Source organism: Zerene cesonia, chromosome 26 (genome assembly GCF_012273895.1).
Source record: "Zerene cesonia ecotype Mississippi chromosome 26, Zerene_cesonia_1.1, whole genome shotgun sequence".
Lineage (NCBI taxonomy): Eukaryota > Metazoa > Arthropoda > Insecta > Lepidoptera > Pieridae > Zerene > Zerene cesonia.
In genome coordinates, this window is record NC_052127.1 from 3769713 (window position 1) to 3794526 (window position 24814).

Genomic DNA, 24814 nt, shown 5'->3' on the forward strand with positions numbered 1-24814 from the left:
AAGTTAGTATAAAATTTAAAGAAGTCTTAGGAAACCAAATAAAAGTATCCCATTTCAGCCACGATTGTACAGGGCGTTGTGTTTATTCTTTGGGAGCTTAAAACCTTTCGGGATTATTTTTTTGCAAACTTCACGTTATGAAATTTTAATGATACACAAAGACAGAGATGAGATAAAACGTACGTATAACTGTATGCACATGTTTTTTTTTGAAACGCCTTTCTAGTGAATTTTTGTTCGAAATATGTTATTAATAATTCGCATTTTAATCATTAAACATTTGGAATTTTGCGCTATGAATCCTGACAACAAAATTAACAGAAAGCAATAATGTTGGAAGAATATAATTAAAAAAAAAGCTAGAGTACTAAACCCTTTGCCTCCGATACGATAAAACTACAAAATGACACTTGTCAAATTTTGCCACTCACAAATTTCCCGCCATATTCCCCAACGTCAATTTAATTGGGCATGAATTTGTAAAAATAATATTGTTTTATGATACATATAAGTAGTGCTCATATTTTTCAAAACCAAGATGGGTATTATAGGTTTATCTAAACTAATTGCGGATATCGCACCTCAAGCTGTTAAAGAAATGGAAATTAAGAATTACTTCGGTATGTACAAAGCCAACATGGGGTACCCCATGGAAATGTTTGTTTATATAAAATTGTATAATTTAAAATCAAATTGAAATATTTCAGGTCGTAAAGTAGCTATTGATGCATCTATGAGTTTATATCAGTTTTTAATAGCAGTGCGGAGTGAAGGTGAGTGTGCTAAATTATAGTTGAAACCTATCCTATCACTTGAACGTGTTTTGCCCTGGCCTTCAAAAGAGCCGAAGCTTAAGCAGTTACTATACTAAATAAATGAACAATTTTTGAATTACAATCTCTTGCTTTTTATTGTACATCATTGTTTTTGAATAACAAAAATAATAAAAAAGATTTCTCCCAGGTATCATTAAAAATGAGATGACTTTTACAGGAGCACAACTTACATCTGTGGATGGTGAGACAACATCACATTTGATGGGAACTTTCTACAGAACCATCCGGCTGGTAGAGAATGGTATTAAACCTGTATATGTGTTTGATGGCAAGCCACCAGAAATGAAGTCACATCAATTGAACAAGCGAGCTGAGAGGCGAGAGGAGGCTGAGAAGGAACTCCAAAAGGCTACTGAAGCTGGTGAGTGTTTTCCTAAGATAGACAAAGTCTATACAATAAATAATTCTCCTAATTGTTCCCTAAGGCACAGAATAGGTACAAGATTCTTAATTTTGGTAGGAATGTCTTTTCTATATTAAAATAGTTTGAAATCATGTTAAAAATATACACAACATGTACATGATAATTAAATTACCACAGTAAACTCCCAATTATCCAAATAGTTTTATTTATCAAAATTATGTGTTGAATAAAACAAATTGTCAAAAATTTTGGTTGAATAAGTAAGTAAATGGCAGATTTTGTTGGTAAGAGAATGTTTTGTTGCTCAGCATTTAATTTTATATCTTAAAACATCGTATATGTTAGTTTATTAACTAAATTAAAGTTAAAAGGGTTGGATAAAGATTATGCCAATAACTAGTGTACAAAAAAGTATTTTGTCCATTTCCAGGTGACCAAGCATCCATGGAAAAGTTCAACCGCCGGCTAGTGAAAGTGACAAAGCAGCACGGAGAGGAAGCCCGGGAACTGTTGAAACTTATGGGAGTACCTGTTGTTGAAGCACCTTGTGAGGCTGAGGCGCAGTGTGCAGCTATGGTATGTCCATTTTATTTATGTTTGTTTTATAATAGTATTTTTTAAATAAATACAACAATAAATTTTAAAGCCTTAAAATTTTGAATACATTAAAAATTTATTCTTATTGAAAATTACTGTCACACAAAGAGCATAGAACTTAGAAAAGCATAAAAATTCAAATCACTTAAAATGCAGGTAAAAGCTGGCAAAGTATACGCTGTAGCAACTGAGGATATGGATGCATTGACCTTTGGATCCAATGTATTACTGCGTCACCTCACATTTTCCGAAGCTCGTAAGATGCCAGTTCAGGAGTTCCACCTTGACCAGGTGTTGAGCGGACTGGAGTTGAATCATAGTGAGGTATGTTACCAAATATAGTTACTGGTAATAGTTACCAGATGGAGTATCATTTTTTATGTAAATCATGATTGTATTGCATTGAAACAGTTTTTTAAATATAAATGAATTGTTCCTTTAAATGATATTATGGTGGCGGCTCAGGACCAGCATGTCCAAGAATTAAAAGTTGTGACATCTGGCAACCCGCACTTAGTCAGCATTGTCGATTAAGGCCTGCAACCTCATAATAGGGCTGTGTCCTAACAGTGAGAATATATATGGGCTGATGATAATGATGTTCCTTTCAAATGGAGCGTGGACACGGGGAGACGGAGAGATGTATAATACTTGCGTAAAATCAAACACAAGAAAATACTAAATAATTGTATGTAAATGTTAGAGACAAATAAATGAAACTGTAAATCAAACCATTATTTATTTCTATAAATTGCTATATATCTGCAATCTGAATATAAAAAATATATACATTCATTAAAATCAATAAATATTCCAGTTCATAGACCTCTGCATCCTCCTTGGCTGCGACTACTGCGGGTCGATCCGCGGCATCGGGCCCAAGCGAGCAATAGAGCTCATCCGGCAACACCGCAGCCTCGAGGAGGTGTTGCGGAATATTGACACTAAGAAATATCAGCCGCCTGAAGATTGGGACTTTACTAACGCGAGGAGACTGTTCTTGGAGCCAGAGGTTAAGGATGCCGGTGAGATTGAAGTAAGTTTTGGTGATTGGAATGGAATTGGATTGGAAGCCATTTAAACTACCCAATTTTACCAATACCAAAAAAATTGGTTCTTAAACATTTTCTAGTTTCCTCTTCATAAAATTTCAATTTATGTACCCAAGCGTTCAATACACATGATAATCAATTTACACCATATAATTCAGAGATCTCTAACATTAGACACTTAAAAAAAAGGATGCAAGAATCTGGTGCAGGTTTCTAGTAAATAAATAAATAAAATAGTCGAACACTACTTTTAATACATAAAGTTAGTCCAATAATATATATCCATCATAACATAGAATGCTTTGAAATCAATATAAAATAATATAAATATTTCAGTTAAAATGGACAGACCCAGATGAAGATGGTCTAGTAAAGTTCCTGTGTGGAGATAAACAGTTTAATGAAGATAGAGTCAGAAATGGCGCTAAGAAACTACTTAAAGCTCGCTCTGGCACCACACAAGGAAGACTTGATGGGTTCTTTAAGGTAATATTTGTTTTTTATAGTGTATTTCGTGAAATTAAAATGTGTTTTATATGACGAAGAAAAACACTTAAAACACCAAATACCTAATCATAGTTATTATAATTCATACTTGCAATGTTTTATGTATCGATATATTGACGATGGAGAATAATTGTTTTACGAACTAATAAATTACAATCCTATATACTTGTATGTGGGTAAAGAAAACTTTTCATTTCAGGTACCACATTCTTGTAAATTATATAGTCATATATTTTTGCAGGTACTGTCAACGACTCCGAATCCTAAACGGAAAGCGGAAGACGAGAAAAAGAACGCAAACAAGAAAGCAAAGACCGGCGGCGGTCGGGGGAGACGGCCGAAATAAATAATATAATTATAATCGTTTTATTTTTCCAAGAAGTATGGCACTAATTCTTTGGGCTGGTTCCTACAATACATAACTATGTCCATAATCATTGAAACTGCCTTTCCCACTGTATTAATTGACTGACAGTTTATTTAATAATTAATAAAACGAATTATTCCATATAATAACGAAGAAACTCACCGAAAAACGCGAACAAATGCCTGAAATACATGCAATGTTTGCGTCACTAAATTATGTATGTTTGTGTGTTTTGATTGCTGATTGACTGTAGAATATATTTCGTTTCTTATCATTCAGAAGTGAAATTTAACTATAGTGACTGGAACCTATTAATGCGGCTGTTATAGATGTTTCTAAATCGGTAATAATAATCAAAGTTAAATACATACTTTACTTAAAAATAGTTTTTTTCTGTACTCCTAACATTCTCAAAGTAGAAAATTATTATATTGTAGGTTTATAGTAGGATACCTATCCTGTGGTTGTTTTCACAACGACCTTCCCAACTGAAACTTCACTGATGTTAAATATTTTACGCTCGCATCTGGGATCAATATAAAATTATTTAAGCACTTCACAATAACTAGTCAAAATAGCGTTATCACAGGTAGATATGGTATATTCATACCACCACTAGAAGTTGTAAATGGGATGAAATGTGTGAAATTTAATGTAAATTAATAAATTGTGTTGTCTGTGTTTACTCGCTGGGTAAAATTTTCAAGAACGAGCCCAGAGTAGTATAAGTAAGGAAAATAAACGGTGCCTCTTAAAAGGTTTAATTGAAGCTAGGTTAATTTTTGTAGAGCTGTTTACAGCACATAGCGTCACAAAATTGTAACTTAGGTAGCACAGTTCTATGATGCTATTTATGGTGTCACGTGAAACGTATTTAATATCGATATACGGTTCGTATGGTATGCTAGATGGTCTTTATGGTGTTTACTTTAAATTGAGGAGTCGAACAAGCTTTAGCGCGAATTGAGCCAGTTCGTACCGGGCCACCACAGAAGATAAGCGTGAAATAGTATATTGCTACTGTTTTATTGGGGGAGTGGGGGCGCCGGAGGCCCGTAAACCTCTTCCTCATCCTTCCCAGTCCATTCCTTTATTCTCATCGTTAATCCTTTCCTTATCCTTAACCCTTTAAGGCGGAAAAACATTTACAGCGACCCTACCTCTGCAAGTATTCATGAACGGTGGTGGTCGTTTACCATCACGTGAATAGATCATCGAAGTACTATAAATGCATTAATTTATTGTTATTTATAGCGTATATAGTCAGCTCATTGCTATTTAGAACAAAGTTAATTTGATTTTCTTTCAATCTTTAACACAAAATGCACTCGCTGATACGTTTCATGTACTAAGGCGGTCTAGTCCATCAACTATTATGAACACCATTTTACAGTCGGGCAAAATTTCTGAGCGTTTGGTATTTTTTCCAAATCAAATTCAGGTGGCAGTATATATTAACTGTTTTTGTATCGAATTAATTTTAGTTCGTCTAGACTAGACTTTTGTTAAGTTGTTCTCGTTGATATATAAATGTTTTCAGTAAAAATAAAATAATATAAAGCGTGATAAATATATATTTTCTTTCATCCAACATACAATAGATCTATAAAGCAACAATTTCAATAATTTTCTCTACCATCAACAACATTTAGAATTTATTAAGTAATTACATAGAATGAGCATAAAATCAAATACACAAATTCTATAAAGCAAGTATCCAAATGTGAATATATCATGATCCAAAAATTCATCATAAATGGGTAAGATGTATAAAATAAAAACGATATCTATAAGGGATAAAATTTATATAAAACTTTACACTGGTCTCCTGAAATACCTTAAAGTATTTTATGATCATAATTTCCAATAAAAATTTGATGAAAATTAAAAATTTAATTATTATAAGTATTGAGTAAAATCCAACATAAGAATGTTGGTTAGCCAATCATGTTTGACCGCAAACGTTCTTCGCTGCTATTGGTCAACAATTTATAATCAAAAGATTTGATTGGCTTAAAATATTCTGATGAAACTAAACTACGTATAAGAGATTTAAAAGTTTTCTTTCAAGAAGTTAATGAGGCCGTTAGTGGAAGCGTCGTGGCTGGTGACCTTCTTGGAGTCTTGCAGCTCTGGTTCGATGGCCTTAGCCAATTGCTTGCCGAGCTCCACTCCCCACTGGTCGAAAGAGTTGATATCCCAGATAACTCCCTGGGTGAAGATCTTGTGTTCGTACATGGCTGTGAAAAATGTGCATTTTTGTATGATTGTTTTAAAAATACTTACTGGTAGTGCTAATGGGCACATTACAAAATTTTGGACTATAATTTCGACTTTACAATTTAAACAATGGAAAATATATAAAGAATATTTATATAAAAAATTACTAACTATATTTGAAATTTTATGATAATAGAAAATTTTAAAATATTCAAAACCTGTTATGCTTAAACAAGTTTAACTTTAATTTTTTTATGTAAATATTACTTCGTAGCTATGTGAAAGAGCAAAGACATAGCAAGAGTGTGTATGAGTTACCGATGAGGGCACCGAGCGTGAAGGGCGTGAACTTCTTGACGACGATGGAGTTGGTGGGACGGTTGCCCTGGAACACTTTGTGGGGGAGGATTTTAGCGATGGCCTCGGGCGCCATTCCAGATTTCTCTAATTCCGCCTTGGCCTATGTGAAAAAAACAATTATTTAGTGCAGCAAATACAATAATAAAAAATATCTTAATTTTAGTGTAGTTTTTCTATATGTTTGTAGATGCATCTATCGTTATTTCTTATACTATTTTTTTTTTCAATTTTTTAACAATAGATTTTAATTTTTTTTATCATTAAAACATACCTCAGCATCCGTCTTTCCCTTCATAAGCGCCTCGGTTTGCGCGAGGAAGTTAGCGAGCAGGATCTTGTGGTGTGCGCCGCCCGCTATCGGGTTGTGCGTCTGCGCAGGCGCGAGGAAGTCGCATGGGATTAGCCTACAACATGTACATAAAATACAAACATACACATACGTCATCATCAGCCCATATATGTTCCCAATGCTGGGACACAGGTGTCCTATGAGGGTTCATGCCATAATCCACCACGCTGGCCAAGTGCGGGTTGGCAGTTGTAACATGTCGAAATTTTTATTCTCAGACGTAACGGTTTCCTCACGATGTTTTACTTTACCATTTCGAACACTGATAATGGTAAGATAAATTTAAAATTTAGTTTGTTTCCCCTGTGCACAAAACAATTAGTTCAATATATAAATTACAATAAATTTGCATTCATCAATTACACCATACTTTTTTTGCCAGCTTTACCTGGTTATATTTTTCATGCCAACCGTACCTAATTTTATTATTTTTTGCCAACTGTACCTGTTTTTTTGCCAATCGTACCTGTTTTTATTTTTTTCTTGCCAACTGTACCCGATGCTTATTTACTTTCTGTACTTTTTTGCCAACAGTACCTGGTCCCCTGGTGCACCAGCTGATAGAAGGCATGCTGTCCATTGGTCCCGGGCTCCCCCCACACCACCGGCCCCGTGCTGTAGTCCACGCTGGCACCTGACCGCGTCACATACTTGCCGTTGCTCTCCATGTCGCCTTGCTGGAAGTACGCGGCGAATCTGGAAGTGTGATTTAAGGGAGTTAAAATATAAAAAAAATACAAAATTTTGGAAAGGTAAATTAGAACAAAACGTCGTCAAAACTAGACTAACTTTAAAATGATAAACCACATCACCAGTAACGGCTTTTCAATAAAAAAAAAGATTCATCAAAATCGGTTCAGCAGTCGAAATGATCATCTCCTCATTTTTCATTTTTTTTCAATAGTACTAATTATGGTAAAAATTTAAATCGAGGAACCTCTGTCTAAAAATAAAAAAAACGTGCAAAACCGCGGACTCAGCTAGTTCATATCAATTTTCCTTACCGGTGTAAGTACTGATCATAAGGCAGCAGAGCGTGGGTCTCGGCGCCGTAGAAGTTGCCGTACCACACTCCTAGCAGCGCTAGTATCACTGGCGCCTGGAAATGTAAAAAAAATATGAAATATATAAAAAATATTCAAAAAAATACAGTAAACGATACATTTAAACAAAGATTAATTATTATTTAATAGATTGCAGAATTTATAAATTAAAAGATCTCAGGGCCCTTTATTTGCCAATTCGAATTATACACATAATTACATTTTTTTATATATGACATATTTATGACAATTACTGTGGCCCTTTATCTACCGAAAAAAGAAAAGAAAAGAGGAAATAACATAATAAATATAAAATAATTACGTTCTTCTCCAGCGGTGCGGTACAGAAGTGGTTGTCCATAAAGTTGGCGCCGTCCAGAAGCTTCTCGAAGTTTTCGAAGCCGATGTACAGCGAGATGGACAAACCGATGGCCGACCATAGAGAATACCTGTAAATAGACTATATATTTAGAATGTAGGCACATTCTTAGAGGCTGATTTTTTTTATGAAAATGTATATTTAAAATATGTGTAGCGCGATATATAGAAAAAGTTTAGAAAAGTTCAGAAGTTTTGAAAACTTTTTTTGTGGTTTTTTTTGGGTCAAAGCGGGCAACTGAGCTGATGGTCCGACTGATGGTAAGCGATCACCACCGCCCAGAACATTCGCAGAGGTAGTGCCTCGCAAAGAAGGAATGGACTGGGAAGGGTGAGGAAAGGGAAATGGGCCTCCGGAGGAGAACTAACGTACAACAAAAAAGGATAAGATAACATTCCACAAGAATCAATATAGTACCTTCCTCCAACCCAATCCCAAAAACCAAACATGTTCTTGGGGTCGATACCGAACGCTGTCACTTTTTCGCCATTAGTGGACAGCGCTACGAAGTGCTTCGATACTGCGGCTGGCTGGAACAATATTTAAATATTTCCTATTGTTCATGTTTAATATGCTTTCTGTATTTAGACACTACAGCAAAGCCTATATAAATAAGAACAGTAAAAAAAACACTAAAACTAAAAACTATTTTTTTTACAGAAAACCGAACTAAAATAATTTTATCAAATTAGTGTATTGTCATCGGTCCTCGATATATCTAGAAAGTTTAAACGAAATCTGGCTGTTAGACTTAAAGTTGAATACAAACATACAGTCATACAAGTGAAGCTAATAAGAATCGTGTAATAAAAATGAATCGTCAAATTAATGCTAATCGTAAAATTCAAGATTGTCTTGATTCTCCTATTTCTTAAGCGTATTTATTAAATCACAGAGAAGATTTAATGGAGAGCAACAAACGTACCACGGGTGACACCGGGGTGAATCGCTAGTACATAATATATACGTAACAAAACACAAATTTGTTTCATAAAATGTAAAATGTTTGTAAACGCTAATTCATCATTGCATTTGTTTCGCATAGTTTATCAACAATTTTCGTCACAGAATAGCGAAGTCAACTTAACTTTTTTACCGGTTTTTATGACGTCATAAAATGCGCTCAAAATAAACCCAAGTTTTGTAACTAATTTAATTTTCTTTTTTTGCCCCCTTTTATAATGCAATACGCCATAAAATTACTCAAAAAAAAGTTTTTAATTTTTTTTAGCTTTTTTTTATACTCACGTCCTTAGCGGCCTCCAAGAACCACGTTTTCGCTGAGGTGGCGTTGGTGATCGTCTCTTGGGTGGTGAACGTTTTCGATGCGATGATGAACAGTGCCGTTTCGGGGTTTAGCCGCTTCAGCACTTCGGCGAGGTGGGTGCCGTCGATGTTTGATACGAAATGTACCTGGACATCATTTTTACATTTATCCTTGAAAGTAACTCTGTCAGTCTATCTCTTCTCCAAGACCACTGAACAGATTTGGACGACATTTGGTACAAAGACAGTTCGAGGACGGACATAGGATAGTTTTTACCCTAGAAATCTCACAGAATTGGCATGCTGTAAGAGCTTTTCTTTAACAAGATGAGATGTCGCGGGCGGAAAGCTAATAATATTATAAATGTGAAATTATGTTTTTTTATCCTTGTTTCACGGCGCAACGGAGCCATTGATTTTATATCCGAATATAGGATAATATACGAATTAGGGGATAAGACAGTGATTTGTTGAGTAGTTTTTACTTTATTTATACAAATAAAAAAAAAAAACTTTTTTATTTATGATAAAGTTTTTGACATTCTCTCATAATTCAATGCAAATTGTATTTTGTATGTTACTAAGATTTTAGTAAGCCGTTTGAATAAGGAAAAACTATAAATCTATTTAATTTATCTTATATTAAATCATAAAATCACTACAAATACTTTTTTGTCATAAAGATTATGATCACATAATTGGTACACAATAATGACAATGTGTATTTTATTGATAAAATAACGAGTCATGACTCATATAATATATGTGGATTAGTTATAATGAATTGAAATTAATTAATGAAATTAATTGTTATTTTGTACCTTAAGATGATTGGCATAAGGCTTCAAAGCTTCTGTCACCATTAAGGGGCCAAGATCGGAACCACCTATGCCAATATTGATGACGTCAGTGATTGCCTTGCCAGTGTACCTATAAAAAAAAGGAAAAATCACTCATATTATGGGAAACTCTTAATTTAAATAACAAAAGCTGTCATTTGCATTTAGCATTATATTTTTTTTCAGTCTATTGTTAGTGAGTTATTTTTAAAGTACGATTTACATAGAACTTGTAAAGCACCGAGTGAGTGAATGATTTTACAGCTAATAAGACTTAAATTTGAAATTTAAACATTTTTTTAATTATCATAGTTATGAAATAACATAAACAATACTATGAATGCATAGATTATCATGGTTTTAAGCATGTTGGTTTAAAATTAACTATCTCATCTTAAGAAAAGCAATAACTAATTAATGGTAGATATTCTTTCAGCGGTAAGCGCATTAGCTTCATACTCTATAATCCCTTACCCCTTCCAAGACCCGCTAATAACTTGCTGCGAGAACTCCTTCATATGTGCGAGCACAGCGTTCACATCTGGTGTCACATCCTTGCCGTTCACCATGATTGGCCGGTTCTGTCTGTTGCGGAGGGCAATGTGGAGCACCGCACGATCCTCCGTGAAGTTTATCTTTTCACCTGTATTAGACATTTACTTTTTTTTTTATATTTCATTTACATGGTAAGGCAAAAGTTGCAGAATAAAATCTCTCCAACTGCTTTAAAAAACTGTTTTTTATAAAATATATATAATATAATAAAAAATGTTATATTGAAATGTGTTATTAACCATTATTTTCTTTTAATGCAGTAAGCAACCTTTGAGATGCCAATGAGTTGAGTATATTTGGGTAAATTTAACACATTCTTTATATCATGAACACGACAATATTTTAATCATTCTATGCTATAGAGTCTGCTGCAGATTTAAGTCTGAACTAACAGTGTAGTTATTGTATATTGGAAAAATTGGAATAATGATTGTGACTTACCAGCAAACATAGCATCTCTAGCTTTCTCAACATTACGGCTCTTAGCTAAGTTGAGCAGCAGTGAGAATGTTGTATCATCAATACGGTTTTTGGAATAATCCAGAAGGATCTCACCATCATTTGGTGTAGGTATGCGAAGACTGTAAATTTTTATGATTATATTATGTTATAAACATTTATAACTATTGTGAATTGTTTGTAAACCTAATGCATGATACAAAATAATTGTAAACATTATTAAATTTATGAATAAAGTGTACATATTTTTATTTTGCAATTAATGGGTACAATCAATCGGATGCGTAAGCAAAAATTATTAAGTTTAGATAAGTTATTATTAATTACAAAAGGAGTATCACCATTATTTCTAAATGAGAGAAATATAGTACCTGCATACATTTATTAGTAATTACAGTAATTAAATATTTTCTTTGCTATTGTGCAATGGTAATTGCATAATACATATTAGTTTAAAAAACAAGACATTTAATTATTTGCGAATAGTAAACAAACATTCTTAGGTATTTCAGTAAATATTGTTTGCAGAAGTAATTAATTATTTTCTTTTTCCTTATTATTATAAAACTTTATTATTGAGTGTAGATGTTGCTAAGATATTCGTTTTTAATAAATATAAATTAACACAAAGTATGTATGACAACAGTAATAAAAAAAAAATTAAACAGCTTCATATATTACAGGTAGATAATAATAAGTTTAACAATTATATGTTTATCCTATATATGAGAACAATAACCGAATCGTTGTGACATTGCTTCGTTACGAACGACCTTTTACTTTTTTTTAAAGTCAATGGAACTTTGACATAGAACTTTCTTAAGATTAATTTTGCTAACTTTTAATTCAAAACAACGCACAATTAAACTGGTAAAGATATTTATGATGAAGTAAGTTTAATAAACTTTATTTAAAAATCTTACCTGTATTTATTAAAGCGATCTGCATCTTGTTGGAATAGCTGTAGGATATTAATCTTATTAGCGTTACTGTTATAATATTCTTGTAACTTCTGATATGCCGGATCTTGTTTTAGATTCACTTTTGGTTCCATTTTTAAAATACTAAACGTACGTGATACGAAGCAGAGAGAACACCGAAACTGCTGTATCAATGCCGCTGATAACATACGTCTCGGTGACATTTCAATGACATCTGAAGGTTATTCACGTTCCGTTTTACGGAGTGGAAATCGTAGTATTTAAGATATGTAAAAAGGTATTCAAAAACGGGGCGACAGACACTCGCTACACTACAGACCTCTCGACTTTTCTACTTACATGTTGTTTTTTGTATGAAACTTAATCCCTATGAAATCTAATCACATAACATTCAATCATTTAAGGGTTTGTTGTTTCACTGAAATTAATACAAGCTTGCGACCACGATCGTTCAGAATCGAAGAAAACATGACGCGTTAGTCGATGGAAAACTTACTTGATAAAGGAAATACGAGTAAAACATCATTTTCAACATTTTGTATATTTTCTTATAAACATTTCTTACATTTGTCTATATTTCTAAATATTGAAGTGTGTAAATTTTAATTTGGTAAATCGAATCATTTATAATAATTAATAACCAAACATTATAATAATGATAAAAGTGAGCATAATTACTTACTAAAACTAGGATCATTTTTAGTGAAATAATATGTTATTAAGGAATTAGCGTTATTTTTTATGAATGCAATACAATTCACACATAAATAATGATATAATACTCTAAAATACAAAAATAATAAATGTAGTACATATTAAATAACTTTACGTTATAAATGACAATATAGAAAGGTCGCACAGGTGTTGTAACCCAAAACTACAATTTGAGTAAAGATACTAGATTATTAAGTTATATAAAACATTACGTGACGAAATAATTTTTCAATATTCTTGTTGTTCTTAAAAAGGCAATAAATTTCTACTTTCGACTGTAAAATTATCCAATACATACTTTAATATAGTGACTACCATCTACGTCTTAATAAGCGGAATTAATTATATCAATATAAAATAAAAAATAGAGTGGAAAATTGCAATTGAATAATAAGAAAGCTCCGACTGTTAAATGTTTTAGTTTTATTAATACATATTGTATTTTACGATCTTTCATTTTATATTTATAATGCAAGGGTCAGTAACCCTTTTTTATTTTGCGACCGCCATTTTGTTTATTTCTCTACCACATGTCTATGTCACTACCACAATTCTGATGATTACAACTATACCTGATACGTCAAAATTCGTCCATCCGTTTGGGCTGTAGAGCGTAACAACGAAATGGACATTTTTACATACAAACGCTCGAAAAAGATTACCATCTTTCTCAGTCGCAGTCGGATAAATAGTGATATATCATGGAGCTATAGCCACAATTGAACATCCAAAAAAACCAGAATCTTTATAAACTGTATCGAGTACACAATGAACTAAGAATAACCCGTAAAAAAGTCCTCTAAATAACGGCGAACACCGAGAGACAGAGAAAAAAAATACAACTAACGTATTATTAGATAGTCGATTCTCTGTAAACGCAACACCGCAAAAGACAAATTTACGTCTGCATTGAGCGCTTTCAACGCTTTATCAATATCCGGGTAAAAAAGTAAACCATGCCTATGAAACTTATGCGTTAAGTCCATGACAAAAAATTGAATTTCGAAAATATAGCGGATAAATATAAAGCTGGCGGTTTATACAGGTATGTATAAAAATAAAAATATATTTCTACATTCGATTTGAATTTCATGTTCTTTTAGCATTTTAAAGGGACGTTATAATATCTATATTACAAATTGTATAAACGCCAATAATATCACAATATGTGGCACAAACTACAACTAATTACAGCCGCTTTTGCAGTCTATAATTAAATATTAATTTAATCGCGAGTTTTACAGCTTTTAGTTAAGTCCAAAAATATATAAACATTAAACAAATTTCAGCGTAAATTAGTTCATTTACAGCATTCAAATTAGCCTTGGAAAGCAAAAAAAAACCCCTAAAGTGAAATTAAATGAAAACAAATGAAACTACTTCTCCAACGTAAAATGTTCTCGAAGTTTTCCATAACATCAGATCATTTTTCCAATCAAATAGTACGCGATTAAGTAATCAACAATAACGGTTTTTCCTAAAGCAGTGTTGCCAACATTACGTCAACACAATCCACGTCAATTTTATTACAGTGTCGGTGTAGAGACAAACATTTTTTTTTAAATACTCGGATTAAAGTAACGTAATTAAATCTCTGGTAGGAATGAAATATTATAACGTAACATGCCCTTCATTTTTACATTAACAATACATTAAGCTCGTAAGAAAAAGAAGACTACGAAAATAGTAATTCTGGAACAACTGAAAGAATATCATGCGAACTTAATATATAAACTTGATCAATGAAACAGACAATACATTGCCCTATAATAGTAATGTTCAAAATACAAAAAAAAGGAAAACATTTTCAAATTTGGAACGTATCTATAGAGTGATAAAAATCCGTTTTCTATGCAGAGCAACAGCGACGGCGAGCCACATCAACATGGCGGCCGCGTTTGTTGCCAGCAGCTGGCTGTGAGTCGGCGCTTGCACGTGCCAGTACAGGGGGAAATGACGTTTCAGTAGCTCGCTGCCGATGTAGAGGAAGAGCGCGTTTTGTCCTGAAATAATAAAAATAAATATGATAAATAAATGTTTTTTTAAATAGAGTGATTCAAGCGGAAGGTTTATATGTATAATAACATCAATTGAACTACTTCGAATTTAACGCGTGCGAAGCCGTGCACAAAAGCTAGTAAACTAAATATATAGATAAAAAAACATTGTTAAATAATTGGTTTTTTTATTTAAGTCTGCATTGAGCATAATTTTCTTGTCTTCTAGTATTATAAACGCAACTTTATCTCGCAATAACAATTGATCGAATCTGGATGGAATTTGCCAAAAATATATAAATAATATCAGCATAGCAACTATTATTTAATTAACAAAACTTACACATAATTAATAACAACTGGATAATTATACTACCATCTAGACGACCCTGCTACCAACAAGTTACCACCAGCAAGAAATCCAACCCAACTCACCAGCATAGTACAAAGGCCGTCCACCCCACTTGGTCTTCAGGTCCACCAGGAAGTACAGCACCGCTTGGATAAAGAACGCCATACCAGCTGTCACCAGGCAATACGAGACCGACCAGAGGTTCTTGTTTATGGGTATGGGACCACCATTCTTGGTGAACACGCACAGAGCACCACCCGTCACACCGAATATTATGGACCAGAATATCCAGCGCATTATGCGTGCCCTGTGGTAGAATTATATATTAACATTATAATATATTTTAAAAACTTAATCACTAGATAGTATGAAACAGAGTCGCTTTCTCTGTCTCTATGTATGCTTAAATCTTTAAAACTACCCAACGGAATTTGATGGGGTTTTTTTTAATAGATACACTGATTCAAGAGGAAGGTTTTATAATATCTATTAAACTATATCGAATTAACGTGTCCGAAGCCGCGGGCAAAAGCTAGTAAAGAATAAGAATACATGATCAAAGTAAAGGACTTGGTAAAAGGAATAGTTTAACCTTTTATGAGTGCCAGGATACAAAAAAAAGCTATTATAGGGAGACTTTAAAACTATAACAATGGTAGAATTATAGGCTTTGATGAAGAAAGAATATACAAACATTTTTGACTTATTCCAACTGAAAAATTAATTTCTCATAGGGGATAATTTCATTGCTCACCTGGCATGATTATAGACCAGCATGACCCTAGTGGCATGAGCGCCAGCCTGAACCACTAGCACTCCGGAGAGTATGCCCAGTAGACCTTCGGGGTCATGTGGCACTGTGGTGTGATACAGCTTGTGGAAACTGCCCCTTTGGTGCAAGTGAGATACGCCGAGAATCATCCTGTAATTAGCGTTACGTTAGTTGTTTGATAAAAGCAGACTTATTTAGTTACCATTACGTTCAATATATATATATATATTTTTTTTTTTATGTCATTGTCGGCAATGGAGCTGGTGGGTTGCCTGATGGTAAGCGCTGCCACCGCCCATGAATATTTAGAGAGGCGTAAGGTCAAAAGCAGACCTTTCGCCTCTACAAATGGATTGCCGACTTTAATTGGGAAGGGATTAGGAAAGGATTGATGGGAGGAATAAAGGAAAGGACTGGGAGGGAAGAGGATATGGGCCTCCGGCTCCCCCACTCACCGTACGAAACACAACATAGCAACATACAAGCTATTATTTCATGCCGGTTTTCTGTGGGGGTGTGGCACTTCCCCGGTGCGAGCTGGCCCAATTCGTGCCGAAGCGTGCTCGACTCCCACAATAATTGTTATCATTATAATTAAACGTGCCCCATAAGTGGTACACATTTGTGCATAATGTATTCATCTGAAAAACAGATAGATCCCCACGTTTTAAGAGACACATTGGGGTCATAGAAAAATTTATTACATATTAAGTTATTATCTGTGAGTTATACTATATATCCTCACTAGTATACATCAAGATGAGAAAAAACTTTTTTGTTCGGTAATTACCACATTAGCTTCTAAACTACATATATGAAAAAGGTTCAGAATTAATTTACCAACATTTACATATAGCTCATGAGTGTACTTGTATTTTACTTTTATTTTCATCCTGGGTCAGTTATTTACAAAATACACGTATAAACAAGTGATGGAGAAGTTAGAATGATAAGAACTCCAGCCAGTACCAACCTATCAATGTATCCAGCGATGCCGGCGGTGCAGTTCTGCAGGGAGAAATCTCCAAGGGCCGTGCGGTGAAGACCCCCCGGGCCCTGGTAGCCCCGGGGACATCCTGGGGCTGCCACCGTGAGGGTTATACACACCTAGAGTATTTTTTTTTATATAGTATTGACATATTCAAAGTGTGTATAAGGTAAGGGCGGAATATCAGCACTCTAGTGGCATCTTGCCACGTTTATTAACAAGACTAAGTTATTATATAAAAAAGACTTAAAAGGAGAACAGTGGAGTCCTTTATCTTGTTCTAGCTACAGAGGACTACAGGCATTGGCGGTACAACCATACATACTGGCTTGCCCTAGTTAATGAAGAGGATAAGTTAAAATATAGAAATCGAATATTAAAAAATATATATAATACACATAATACCGTTGGAAGACTGAATAATAAAAACAAACGGACCTCTTGACAAATTGCGTTTAAATCTATTGTTGTCGTAAAGCTTTGATAAATTGTGAAAAGATTAAATTCAGTTTATGTTAAACAGTATGTGTAAGTTTATTTAACTTAAACTACTTCTGGTAGCTTATAACACAAAGACGCGACACTAAGCATTAATTTCACATGTACGGAAATAATTGCTCATAAAAAAAACGCCCGGAACGGATAGAAATATAATATATCTCACCCTCTCTTTCTCTCTCTCTCTCTCTCTCTCTCTTTCCCACGAAAAGCTTATTACAAAAGCAAGAGCGATCGAGTTATAAGAACGCGGATTCAAAGTACTACAAGTATTCAAAAACATAAAAAGTAGAAGTAAACCACCTGTCTCCCCATACATTTAAGGCTTTAAAACTTACATGAATCGCAACAAGCAACAGTGTTGCGAGCCACTGCTGCCAGCCGGCGGCTATGTCGCGGAACAGAGAACGACCTGGCAAACAAAGACAAAAATATGTTACTAATATTATAAATGCGAAAGTTTGTAAGGATGTGTGTGTGTTTGTTGCTCTTTCACGCAAACACTACTGAACCGATCGCAATAAAATTTGGTACGTAGACAGCTGGACAACCGGTATAACATTCAGGCAACTATTGATCCCGATATTCCTACGGGATACAGAATTAGGCGGGTGAAACCGCGGGGCGCAGCTAGTATTTCCATATATCTGTTTATGTACAAAAGTTCCATATAAAGTGCAGCTAAATCAGATATATATGTACGTGTATGTATATCTATTTATATATTGTACAGACATGCAACATATATTACGAGAAACTTCTTCGATTTTATCTTTATCTTGCTCATTAATACAACAGGTTAAACATTATTTCTCATACATACGACGATACATTTTGTCTTTAAAATTTACTCCTTGCTATTAGAAATCCAAATTACCTGGTGTAATATTCTGGCTGGTCCTCATGAAGGCACACTCCAGGGCGCCAACGATCAGGTACATAGCGGCCAGCCGTTGCAGCACTCCGGGCAGACGGACATCCACCCACGATGCGTTCACCGAGCTGAGGCAGATACCCATGAGAGACATCAGGAGCGACCTCTGGGCTACCTGAAAGTGGAAAATTTTTGTTATAGAAACTTTCGACAGTTATTTATACAGGTGGGATCACGGGCGGCCGAGAGGCTAGGCGTTGACAAAAAGACGCGGGTTCGAATCCCGCCTCGTGATAAAAAAATTATATTATTTCAAATTTTCTCAGCTTTTTAAACAGTTCCAAGATACAAGCAAATCCGTACTAATATACATACGAAAGTGAATCTATCCGCCTGTCTATTCTTCACGCCTAAACCACTGAACAGATTTGATTGAAACTTGGTACATATATAGATAGTTTGCTAGTCCTGAGAAAGGACATATGATATTAAATACTGAATTAATAGTGAAAGTTCACAATATACATAATTTAATCCTTTCTTTCCTACCAGGTTGCCTGGCAGAGATTGCTGTTAAGCAATTAGGCTGCCTCTTGTACAAACGATGTCTTTTTTTCTGTTTACTGTGTTCTTGCTGTTTCTAAGTTTGTACAATAAAGGATTATAAATAAATAAATAAATAAATCGAAATCGGTTATATTTTGAAATCAGTTAGATTAAAAAGAGAAAAAGTCCAATTATTATATTATGGCGTTCTGTGCTCTATGTAAACTTAATAAACTATCTCACACCATCGTTCCCATACTCTGTGATCACTTATATAGTAGCGAAAATACTATTAGACATGCGACTTCTGGGAATCACAAATAGAGTATTTATACAATACACATTATACACGACCTGTTTCAAAGCGCTGATCCTCGGCAGCGAAGTCCTAAGCCTGGCGTTAAGCGACAGCACCAGGGCTTCGCCCATTGCGAACGCGAACCACGGGAACACCACGTCGGCCACCGTGAGACCGTTCCACGCGGAGTGAGAGAAGATGCGGTAACCGCCGCCGCCGGCGTTGACGAAGATCTAGGATCATATTAATTAAATCATTTCTAAGGACAAACCACACGGCCTTCAAATCAGAACTAGACTCAAATGAAATGGGACCACATGGGAGATGGACCAGCTTTCGAATGGAAAAAGAATCATAAAACTCAAAGTTATGAGATAACCAATATAAATAATACAGGGAACATATTGCGTCATTATACAAAAACAAATTTCTTCTGTATGATTTATTTCATTTAAAGTTCAACTTTTGCTAGCTAGACTGTGTGAAAAACATTTAGTAGTTACATCTTTTCCTTTTATGTATGACGAGTGTGTGTGTGTTTGTGTGTGTGAAAGAGATTCTGCGTGTGTGGGTGTGCATGTGTATGTCTGTGTGAATAGGTGTGTGCTCTCTCCCTCCCTCGGCAGCTATCCTTTACTTCGCGTGTCGAGAAGAGATCTCTTTTATGCAGATTTGTTCTTTCATGATGTATATTTTTGTATTGCTCTTTCTTTGTGTACAATAAAGAATATTTTAATTTAAATTGTTAATATATACGCGTGTGCTTGTGGCCCTGTGCACCGCCAGAGCCGGCCGAGACCGTTGGTTCGTTTATTGTATAAACGTGTGTGTGCGTCATTTTAGCTCTTGTTGTCCTCATAATACAATCAATTTTAGTATAAACTGAGTCTAAAATCTTAGTTTATGAATACACAATGTATGTCAAAATATAAATAGCCAATTCAAAATATTACCTACTAATAATGTACATTTACGTACATTTTACCCGATTCATAGTAATTATTTTCCCACATACATCTATGAAACACAGATCTATGAACAATGAGATTATTAATGAGTCACCTTGAATCCATTGCGTTTTATCTATTCACCGATGTGTGCATTACACAAGCGATTGCTTGTTGTATCGCTTAATCACTTCTGTTTTATACAGAACTAGCTACGCCCCGCGGTTTCACCCGCGTAAGGCCGTAACCCATAGGAATATCGGGATAAAAAGTTGCCTATATGTTATTCCAGTTGTCCTAGCTGGACATACGTACCAAATTTCATTGCAATCGGTTGAGTAGTTTTTGCGTGAAAGAGTAACAAACACACACACACACTTCCTTACAAACTTTCGCATTTATAATATTAGTTAGTACAATATATACACACATTTGACAAACAGAAAATTCGAGAAATAAGTCTCCTACAGTTATGCCTTATGGATACTTTGTCAATATGCTTAATGCAATTAAAGTAAAAAGTATCTGCAGCAATGAAGAATGATATTGACCTATTTTATTATCTAGATTAGTTTACTGATTAAACCCCTGACAAACAAACAAAAAACTAATTAACTAAATTATTGTGCCTCGAATGTATATTTTTATTTTTATTTTGCAACAAGTACATTGAATAATATAAATTATAGACAAAAAACATTAAACTGCCGAAAAAACTTAAATCACCCATTTTTACCCACTTGATTCGCGCCACTGTGTTAAAAGTTATGTTTGCTCATATATTCAAAGATATACAAGTCTACCTCACAACCTCCTTTATTTTTGTTCAGTAAAAGAGAAAAGAGCATTATTTTGTCAAGAACGAAAAACGCTAATTAAACAATACTAAGCTAAAGCTAAATATAAATTCAAATCATCATATTATTCTATTTGTATGATCACAAAATTACATAATATATCTAGAAGATTCCCTGGACATTATCTGAATTGTACAATAATTTCATTCAATTTAACTATATCGTTGGTCAAGTAATTAAAGTAAGTAAGTCCCTTGTCACTTAACGGGGACTAGGGGACAGGGGACTTAACTAGCATCTAATATTTAAGTTCATTCGTACTTTATTATGTTATGTACATATATCTAAATTAATAAATACAAATGACATACCATAAGCGCGATAGAGAATCCCCTAAATATGTCAAGGGAGCGGAGACGCGAGCGTGTCGGCGAACGCGGCACGCTCTCCTCCGTCGTTAGCACGCGCGTCTCAGACCCAAGTTCGTTGTCTTCCCTGTAATTATTGAAATATATAAGTGCTATCAAAAGCCGTTCAGCGGTTTTTGCGTGAAAGAGTTTCATACATCCAGTGTGTTTTACTGTACTTTTGCATTTGAATAGTAGGCTAATTCTTATATAAATAATTTATTGTATGTATCATCAGTATATACAATATTATACTTATTGCACTGGGCCATTTAGACAGTACTTTTCAATAAATAGTTTCATGGTTTGAAGGAATAACACAAAGTACACATACACGCACTCATAAAAAACAAAGCTTAAACTTTAAATAATTCAATGATCTAGATATAAGAAAGAAATGCTATGTTTCACATTCAATATTGTGTGAATAAATTGTTAGTCTTAAATTTCTGATCACTTATATAAAGTCAAACAATGATCACTGATTCAAATAAAACTATTTTTAAAATGAAATACTATTTAAATAATTATTTGTAACAATGACCTGTATGCATAGGTCAAAATATAACTTATTGTATTAAATACAACTTTATTCTATTAATATGTATGCAAATTAAAAACTTACCTTGCAAAGTATCTAGCATACAGCCTCCCAGCCACAACCCTCTTACCGATGCCCTTCACAATATACCAGAGAGTGGCCATAGACAAAAGCACTACAACTGCCGTAAGAATTGGCAAGAAGGCCGCGTCAGGTTCAGCCTTCATCCTGGGCTGGCAATTGTCTTTGATAACTTCAGTGACATTGATAGTATACTGGCCAAATTCATCAAACTCATAGGTGCCTACAAAAGTCTATACATATAATAAAACTGTAGAAGTGTTAAAATCTGTATATTAAATAAAATCTAACAAAAATACCCTAGCCATAGGGATCTTTACACGAGGAGGTAAAAAGAAAAAAACTAAAATTGAAATGTTGGTCTGTCTGTCTGTCTGTTGTTTGGCTATCACGGAAAAAGCATCTTGACAGATTTTGATTTTGAATTTTTTTCATTATATATAGCTACTAGTGGTGCGCTCTGGCTTCACCCGTTATACATATATAGCCTATAGCCTTCCTCAATAAATGGGTTATCTATCACTGAAAGAAATTTTCAGTTGTGTCTAGTAGTACTTCCTGAGATTAGTGTGTTCAAACAAACAAACAAACAAACTCTTCAGCTTTATAGTATTAAGTATAGATTAAGTCTTCAGCAACATATAGGCTATAATTTGTTACCAATTACACACGCAAAAAAATCTGACAATCACGATCACAGTAGTAAGAAGAAGTAAAACTTTATGATATATTAGCCACAGAGTGAATGTGACTATTTTTTTATTTAGGAAATAAATTAGTTCTGATTTCACTTCTTATATATTCTATTGTAACTTATGTGAAACATATATGGAATATAGTGGGTTTTTCACACAATTTTTACATTAAGGTATGTATCCATATACATAAAGTAAGGTCAATGATTGTACTTGGTTCATATTGATGGATGATCTGTCATATTGATGTGATAAGATGTCTCTGAGGTGTCTAAAGTGATCCTCAGAAGTGCAGGGGAGACTGATTTATCATTTCAATAAAGAGTGTTTTACTGTTCAACAGCCAAATTTATATATTTTTAAGGTTTTGGTGACTATACATACATATCAGCAGTAGGATACCATATAAAGAATTTGATATAACAAATATAGTATTGATAATTTAAAAAGATAGTGTTTGAGGCAAATGTATATCTTTATCAGATAATATAAACACATGTTGGGTGTTAACTGCTTATTGAGCTTTGGATATAATATATTAGTAAATATTGATATTTAATGATGACTCATCTGACCTAAACATTACTTATCTATGTAAATAAAAGACTAAACTTCCTATACAAGTTATAAAATAATACTCTCATTATGTATCTACACAGACAATTAATTATTCACCTTTACAAAACCAGTTATATAAGGAACAAATTAATAATCAGCGCAAAACTCGCTTACCATTGCAAATTTCCCCGACACCGTTTCGGATGGCATACCGCAAAGGGCTTGTGGTATCAAGGACGACTGCACCGGTCTTCGGCAACTTAACAGTTTCCAATAACATACAGTCCTCACATTCCTCATATTGACTCCAAAAACTGATATTCTCATCAGTTATTATCTCCAAACAAGCTTGATCGTATCGCAATTTTGTACCATTGCAGTGACGTATGAACGCACCGATATTTTCAAATTGGCCGAGCATTTTTTAAATTACATACGTACATTGGACTCGAAAACTTGAATCTCCTTAAAATTTTTGCAGAGGTGTCTACTCGATACAAAGGAAACGACACCGAAACAATGCAAAAGCGAAATTGCGAAAACAAATGTTCTCAAATTGTCAAAATTTGAATCATCATTGTCTTAATGTCATTTGTCAATGTGAAAATGACATGACATGACATGACGCGTGTGTCATTATGATTTTTTTATAATCAATTAAAGCACTGAGTACATTTAATACATGTCCATAACTACCAAAACAATAGTAGGTAGGTAATAAAAGATCTCATAACAAATGTTTAGAACTCGAATGTTTTACGGTTTATGAAGACGATATGCTATAATAAAAATACCATAATCTTAACAATTTATATAATTACTGTATATCCATAGATCTTATTTTTAATTATGTGTTAAATATTCTCTTGAAAATATATAAATTATACTGGATAACTTAAAAATAGCTGTAAGAGACGATGAAATTGTTTGTAAAATTCATATTTTATTTCTTTTGGAATGTTTACGTACAAAGAGTAACCGTTTTTCTCAAAATTTTTATGAGTTTCATAGAACCAATGAGGCAACGGCGACGGTGGATTAATAAAGTAATGTAAATTTTCGTCTCCAACCTTTACTATTAGAGATGTATACGGTCCAAAGAAATAAAGCTGTAAAATAAATAATTCAGTTATTAATAAAAATGTAGTCATAAAATAATATAGTAAACAATTACCTATTAATTATTATTAATGATGATTTTTTAATTTTAAATTATGTTTTTATTTATTTATATACACTTACGGTTATTTTAGAATTTTTTAAATCACTTATAGAAGTACCATCATTTATATTAATGGAATAAGTTATGCTGAAACAAAAGTACAAAGTAAAACTGTAATACACATATACTAAGAGTCATCAAAGTCATCAGTCAGAGATGATGCAGATAGGTGATCAGCCTTCTGTGTCCTACCAGACCGCAACACTTGTGTGTCCCCAGTCCACACCGGGAATTGGAACTAAAACCCCTCGATTCTGCGCACCAAGTTGGCCGTTGAAGAGAAATTTAACGTAGTGTATTTATTTATCATATTTGTATTTTACTAGTCAATTCCTTTCATTTGATAACCATATTTAGGAAATTGTTCATAAATACCGACTGCTATTCCGCTAC

General features: G+C 33.9%; 3 protein-coding genes across 3 annotated transcripts; 1 reads left to right on the plus strand and 2 right to left on the minus strand.

The window, feature by feature from the left end:
- The first annotated feature begins 431 nt into the window (after positions 1–431).
- Positions 432–4104, plus strand: LOC119837077 (flap endonuclease 1). The gene is made up of 8 exons (XM_038362569.1): positions 432–620; positions 708–773; positions 994–1197; positions 1631–1776; positions 1954–2121; positions 2615–2833; positions 3186–3335; positions 3598–4104. Exons 1-8 carry the CDS (start codon positions 539–541, stop codon positions 3700–3702), a joined length of 1140 nt encoding a protein of 379 aa, XP_038218497.1. The 5' UTR covers positions 432–538; the 3' UTR covers positions 3703–4104.
- A 1175-nt stretch (positions 4105–5279) lies between these two features.
- LOC119837013 (glucose-6-phosphate isomerase) lies at positions 5280–12330 on the minus strand. The gene is made up of 12 exons (XM_038362492.1): positions 12117–12330; positions 11176–11315; positions 10654–10822; positions 10162–10270; positions 9323–9487; positions 8492–8604; positions 8018–8144; positions 7657–7751; positions 7190–7348; positions 6575–6707; positions 6262–6403; positions 5280–5963 (listed from the first exon to the last, which is right to left on the minus strand). Exons 1-12 carry the CDS (start codon positions 12320–12322, stop codon positions 5776–5778), a joined length of 1746 nt encoding a protein of 581 aa, XP_038218420.1. The 5' UTR covers positions 12323–12330; the 3' UTR covers positions 5280–5775.
- Positions 12331–13366: 1036 nt separating this feature from the next.
- LOC119836899 (heparan-alpha-glucosaminide N-acetyltransferase-like) lies at positions 13367–23771 on the minus strand. The gene is made up of 10 exons (XM_038362350.1): positions 23374–23771; positions 21950–22169; positions 21289–21412; positions 19230–19406; positions 18333–18504; positions 17794–17867; positions 16943–17076; positions 15952–16119; positions 15281–15504; positions 13367–14851 (listed from the first exon to the last, which is right to left on the minus strand). The coding sequence occupies exons 1-10, from the start codon at positions 23618–23620 to the stop codon at positions 14673–14675; spliced, it is 1719 nt and encodes a 572-aa protein (XP_038218278.1). The 5' UTR covers positions 23621–23771; the 3' UTR covers positions 13367–14672.
- Between the last annotated feature and the right edge of the window lie 1043 nt (positions 23772–24814).